Source organism: Grus americana, unplaced genomic scaffold, assembly GCF_028858705.1.
Source record: "Grus americana isolate bGruAme1 unplaced genomic scaffold, bGruAme1.mat scaffold_95, whole genome shotgun sequence".
NCBI lineage: Eukaryota > Metazoa > Chordata > Aves > Gruiformes > Gruidae > Grus > Grus americana.
This window is the reverse complement of record NW_026562133.1, coordinates 31,358-37,158: the sequence shown is the minus strand read 5'-3', so window position 1 is coordinate 37,158 and position 5,801 is coordinate 31,358. Positions and strand designations below refer to the sequence as shown.

Here is a 5,801-nt window from a genome sequence, read left to right as displayed (position 1 = left end):
GGCCGGGACACCGGGAGGGGCAGCGGGGCCGCCCGCCGCGGAGCAGAGCCGGACCGCCCGGCCCGGGGCCGCTCCCCCCGCCCGCCCCGACGTGCGCGGCTGCCGGGGCCGGCCCGGGCGGAGGGGGGGGCGGAGGGGGGGCGGAGGGGTGCGGAGCTTGGCGGGCGCCCACGAAGGGTTAAGGGCGGGGGGCGGCGGGGGGGTGGGGGGGTGTTGGCGGCTCCGCCCGCTCCTGCTGCGCCCGCCGTCCCCGGGAGATATTGTCATGCAAAAGCCCCCGGCGAGCGCAGCCTTTGTCCGCCGCTCCCCCCGCCGGTATATTTACGGGGCGCGGCGGCCCGGGGCGGGCTGGGGCGGCGGATGGCGGGGGCGGGCCGGGGGCCGGCGGGCAGGCGGCGGCGGTAACGGGCGGGCGGCAGCCGGGGCCGCTCCATGTTCGCCATGGACTACTCCTACCTCAACTCCTACGACTCCTGCGTGGCCGCCATGGAGGCGTCCGCCTACGAGTTCAGCCCCTGCAGCCAGGCCGGCTCCTTCCAGTACAGCCCCATGCGGGGGGGCTTCGGCGCCGGGCCCGCCTGCCCCCCCCTCGCCTCCGCCAACTGCGCCCTGGGCGCGCTGCGCGACCACCAGCCCTCGCCCTACTCGGCAGGTAACGGACCCGCACCCCGGACCCCCGCGGGGACACCCCCACACCCCCGCCACCACCGCCCCCCCCCCCCCCGCCAGCGTCCGCTGGCCGGGCGTGCGGGAGCGGCCCCCGCCGTCGGGGCTCGGTGCCGTCGGTGCCCGGTGCCGTCGGGGCTCGGTGCCGCCGGGGCTCGGTGCCGTCGGTGCCCGGTGCTGTCGGTGCCCGATACTGTCGGTTCTCGGTGCCGTCGTTGACGGCTGCTGTCAGCGCCCGGTACCGTCGGTGCTCGGAGCCGCCGGCGCTCGGAACCGTCGGGGCTCGATGCCATCGGTAACGGCTGCCGCCGGTGCCCGCAGCCCGGGGCTGCCCCGGAACAGCCGCCCGCAGCGCGGCCCCGCATTGCCCCGCTCGGGCCCGGGCCGCCCCCACAGCGCGGTGCCGGGCAGCTCCCCCCGCCCCCCGTGCCTGGCCGCGGAGCCCCCCCCGAGGTCCCCGGAGCGGCGGCGGCCCCGGAGCGGGGCCGGGGGTGGTCGCCACCGCCGGCCCCCCCCTCCCCGCTCCGATTTCGTTGCCGCCGCGGACGCGCTGCCCGCGGAGGCGCCGATAACGAAGGAGCCGCCGGACGGTCCCGGCCGCCCCCCCTGCCCCCGCCTCAGGCCCCGGCCCCGCAGCCCGCTGCCCCCCCCGGGCCCGCTCCCACCGCCCCGGGCCCCGCGTCCCGCCGAGGGGGCGGCGGCCGCAAGAACGAACGGGACCGGGGGGGCGCGGGGAGGCAGCGCCCGAGCTCCGTGACCGCCCTGCCCGCCCTGCCCGGTGCGTCCCTGCCCCGTTCACTCGGCCCGTTCCCCCCGCTTCGCCCGGTGAATCCCTTCCCGATTTCTTCTGCCCGGTGCATCCTCACGGGGCGTATCCCCACCGGGTGTATCCCTGCCGGTGCATCCCCACCCGGTTCACTCTGCCCGTCTCCCCCTGCTTTGTCCGGTGAATCCCCTCTCGGTTTGTTCTGCCCGGTGCACCCCTGCCCGGTGCACCCCTGCCCGGTGCATCCCTGCCCGTTGTATCCCTGCCCGGTTCATCCCTGCCCGGTTCATCCCTGCCCGGTTCATCCTGCCCGGTGCATCCCTGCCCGGTTCATCCCTGCCCGTTCATCCCTGCTCCGCACAGCCCTGCCCGGTGCATCCTGCCTGGTTCATCCTGCCCAGTGCATCCCTGCCCGCTTCATCCCTGCCCGCTTCATCCCTGCCCCGCACAGCCCTGCCCGGTTCATCCCTGCCCGGTTCATCCTGCCCGGTTCATCCCTGCCTGGTGCATCCCTGCCCGTTGTATCCCTGCCCGTTGTATCCCTGCCCGGTTCATCCCTGCCCGGTTCATCCCTGCCCGGTTCATCCCTGCTCCGCACAGCCCTGCCTGGTGCATCCCTGCCCGTTGTATCCCTGCCCGGTTCATCCTGCCCGGTTCATCCCTGCTCCGCACAGCCCTGCCCGGTGCATCCCTGCCCGGTTCATCCCTGCCCGGTTCATCCTGCCCGGTTCATCCCTGCTCCGCACAGCCCTGCCCGGTGCATCCCTGCCCGGTTCATCCCTGCCCGGTGCATCCTGCTGTGCGGGTCCTGCCAGGCGTCCCCTGCCCACCCTGCCCGCTGTGCCGGCCCCGCTGACCCCCTCCTCTCCCTCCCAGTGCCCTACAAATTCTTCTCGGACCCGTCGGGGATCAACGAGAAGCGGAAGCAGCGGCGGATCCGGACGACGTTCACCAGCTCCCAGCTGAAGGAGCTGGAGCGGGTCTTTGCCGAGACGCACTACCCCGACATCTACACCCGCGAGGAGCTGGCCCTCAAGATCGACCTCACCGAAGCCCGGGTGCAGGTGAGCTGCTGGGGGGGCGGCCGGGGCCTGGCGGGGGCTCTGGTGCTGCCAGACCGGGAGCTGGGGGGCAGACGGCTGCACCCCCACCTTGGGACCCCGCTGCTCTGCCCCCCACATTGGGGGAGCGATGGGGACCCGCTGCAGGGTCCCAGCGTGGGGACAACCCCCCCACCACCACCCCCCGCAGCTCCAACACGTCCCTGGCGGGGCCGGAGCGTTTCCCCGAGCAATGCCCGGGCAGGGCCGGGGGGGGCGGCTGGGGTGGGGGACACACGGGGCTCAGGACCCGGCTTCGTCACCGCAGCGGCAAGGGGACGGGATGCGGCAGCGCTGCCCGGGGGGCTCGAAGGAAACCCCCGGGGCCCAGCCCGGCTCCCGGCAGGAATGGGGGGGTTGTGCCACATCACCGCTGCGCCGGTACCCGCCAGCAATGACCGCTACGGCCCCGGGTACCGGGGTGGGGTGGATCTGTAAGGGCAGCGGGGGACGGAGACCGGCCCCACGGCAGTGCAGCCCCCTCTTTGTCGGTGCAGAGTCCCCCTTTGTCGGTGCAGCCCCCCTTCATCGGTGCAGCCCCCCCTTTGTCGGTGCCGTGATCCCCGCGGGGCGCCCGGTCTCGCTGCAGGGAAAGGCTCCCAGTGGGACGATGTCCCTCAGAGGGACACGGCCAGTGTGACCCCTCCGGAGAGGGGGACGCTGCTGGGGGGGTGGTCCATGGGGAGGGTGATGTCCCACAGTGGGAGGGGACCCACCCGTCAGCCCCCCCGCCTGGCCGTGGGGTGCGTGGGGCTCGGGGCGGGGGTCCCCATCCAGCTGCCCCCTGTTTTCGGGTGGAAACTGGGGGGTTCCTGCTGCGCTGCCGGGGTCTGGGGCGGGTCCTGTCCCCCCCAGGCACCGTGGGGTGAGTCGCTGTGTCAGCACATGGGGGAAACGAGGTCCCCCATTTCCACGGGTGAAGGGCAGGCGCTCAGTGGGTGCCATGTGGGAGGGACACAGGACCGTGCCAGGTTGTGGGGGGGCCATGCGGGGATGAGACGGGCCAGGAGGGACCGGAGCAGCAGGCACGGCCCAGGGAAGGGTGCGGGAGTGCTCTGGGATCGCGCCGGGGCGGGGGGGGGGGCGTTGCCCAGTGCACCCCGAGCCATGGTGACCCACAGCTCAGTGACATGGGGACAGCCCTGGATGCCCTCGGTGGGTCGCGCTGCGCCCCGGTCCCAGCTCCCCCCCATAGCGGGTCCCGGCAGCGAGATCCGTCTGTAGCAGCGCCGCGATCGGGGCAGCAGCAGCGGGAGATGCCAGGGCGGCAAAGCCAGCGCCCATGTCCCCGACACCCCAGGGAACGTCCCAGTCCCTGGGCCACCCCCCAGCGTGTCCTTGCACTGAGCACCAGGGATGCTCTGCGGGTGAAGGATCCCGTGGGACCCCTCTCTCCCCTGGTGCTGTGATGCCGCCGGGGCACACGGCCGGGTGGCAGCCGTCACTAACCGTGGTGGCACGGCTCGGCCCCGGCAGCCACCCCGCAGCAGCAGCAGCCCTGCCCTTGGCCTTCAGCATCCCGCAGGCAGGACGGACGCTGCAGCCAAGGACGGGGGGACCCACAGGGCCGTGGGGTCCTGGTCCCAAGGGTGGGGGGACACACAGGGCTGCGGGGTCCTGGCCCCAAGGGTGGGGGGACACACAGGGCTGCGGGGTCCTGGCCCCAAGAACCAGGGGACCAGGTGGTGTTTCCAGGTCTGGCAGTTTCCCGGGGAGCCCGGTGACGTCCCCAGCTGGCCGTGGGGACAGAGCCCTGCTGTGGTTCAGGATGGGATGGGGTGGACCAGGCTGGTCCTGGGGGAAACCACTGGCAACGTGGTGCTGGTGCCCACGGAGCACCCCGGGGGTCCCTGGGGTTGGGCAGGGACGGCAGCGGTGGCTGTTGGGGGGGGGTCCGAGCCGGCTCCCTGCCTGGTGCAGAGCAGTGTCCCCATCCTGCCGGCACCTTGCGGGACCGTGCGCTGCCGAGTCCTTGCCGGGGAGGGGGGGGTCCGTGGTGGGAATGGCGAGTGGGGCTGACGCCACGGTTGGCACCGTGGGGAGGCCTGCGGGGAGCAGAGGCTGCGGGGGGGGGGGGTGTCTGCCCCCGCAAGGTGCAGGCAGGGGGTGCAGCGTGGGCCCCAGCAGTGCCCCCTCCCCGTCTGCCCAGGTGCCCCTGCAGACCCCCCCAGCGTTGCCGGTGCTCGTGCCGCAGGACCGCAGCGGTGCCAGCGCCCGGCGTCAGCACCACGAAGCCTGTAGCTGGTTTTAAATACATTGACACCCCCCCCCCCCCGGCGCTGTGGAAAACATTTCACCCGTGGGAGTGGGGTGCTGCGAGGAGCACCCTGGGGCGAGCACCCCGGCACGGGAGGGCTGCGGAGCCGTCTGCACCCCGTGGGTTCCCCAAACTCCCGGGGATGGCAGCGCGGGGTCCTCCCGTCCCCTCCCGTCCCCTCCAGGTCTGGTTCCAGAACCGTCGAGCCAAATTCCGCAAGCAGGAGCGCGCCGCCAACGCCAAGGGTGCAGGCGGCACCGCCGGCGCCACCGGCAAGAAGTCAGAGCCGCGCTCTTCCTCGGAAGACGACGAGTCCAAGGAGTCCAACTGCAGCCCGACGCCCGACAGCACGGCATCCCGGCCCGCCGCCGGCAGCCTCGGCAGCCCCGGCAGCAGCCTGAGCCCCAGCCCCAGCGCGGGGCCACCCATGGGACCCGGCCACCCCCCCCAGCCCCTCAAGGCACCCATCTGGCCCGGCGTAAGCACCAGCAGCGGTGCCGCCAATGCCGCCGACCTGCTGAAGGCCTGGCAGCCCGCCGAAGCCGTGCCGGGACCTTTCTCCGGCGTCCTCTCCTCCTTCCATCGGAAGCCCAACGCCCTCAAGACAAATCTCTTCTGATGCGCCGGTCGCCGGATCCGGCCACCCCCGAACCCCCTCCCCCGGACCCCCACTGCCGCCCCGCACCCCCCCGCCCACCGCCCCGCGCTCCCACCCGCGGCTCCAGTGACGATGCTCCGGCAAACGGCTGCCGGCGGGGAGATGAACCAGAGACCCCCCCCCACCCCTGCCCCTCTGCCTGCACCCGAGGCTGCTCCCCGGGGGGGCCACGGGACCCCCACCCTCTCCTGGACCCCGCGCCGATGGGACGGACCTGGAGCTGGGAGCAGCCCCCGCCGATGGCTCCCACCGGCACCGTGGGCGTGCAGGACCACGGGGGTGCATGGGGGGGGGGGGGCAGCAGCAGCCCCCCCACCCGTCCGGTGTGCCCCAAGCGTAACCATTGCTCCAGCA

At 73.9% G+C, this 5,801-nt stretch overlaps 1 protein-coding gene across 1 annotated transcript; it reads left to right on the top strand.

Annotated features, from left to right (window-relative positions):
* The first annotated feature begins 298 nt into the window (after window positions 1–298).
* On the top strand, window positions 299–5,457 carry LOC129201314 (paired mesoderm homeobox protein 2A-like). Its single transcript, XM_054812434.1, has 3 exons — window positions 299–652; window positions 2,309–2,496; window positions 4,974–5,457. Exons 1-3 carry the CDS (start codon window positions 433–435, stop codon window positions 5,406–5,408), a joined length of 843 nt encoding a protein of 280 aa, XP_054668409.1. The 5' UTR covers window positions 299–432; the 3' UTR covers window positions 5,409–5,457.
* Window positions 5,458–5,801: the final 344 nt, after the last annotated feature.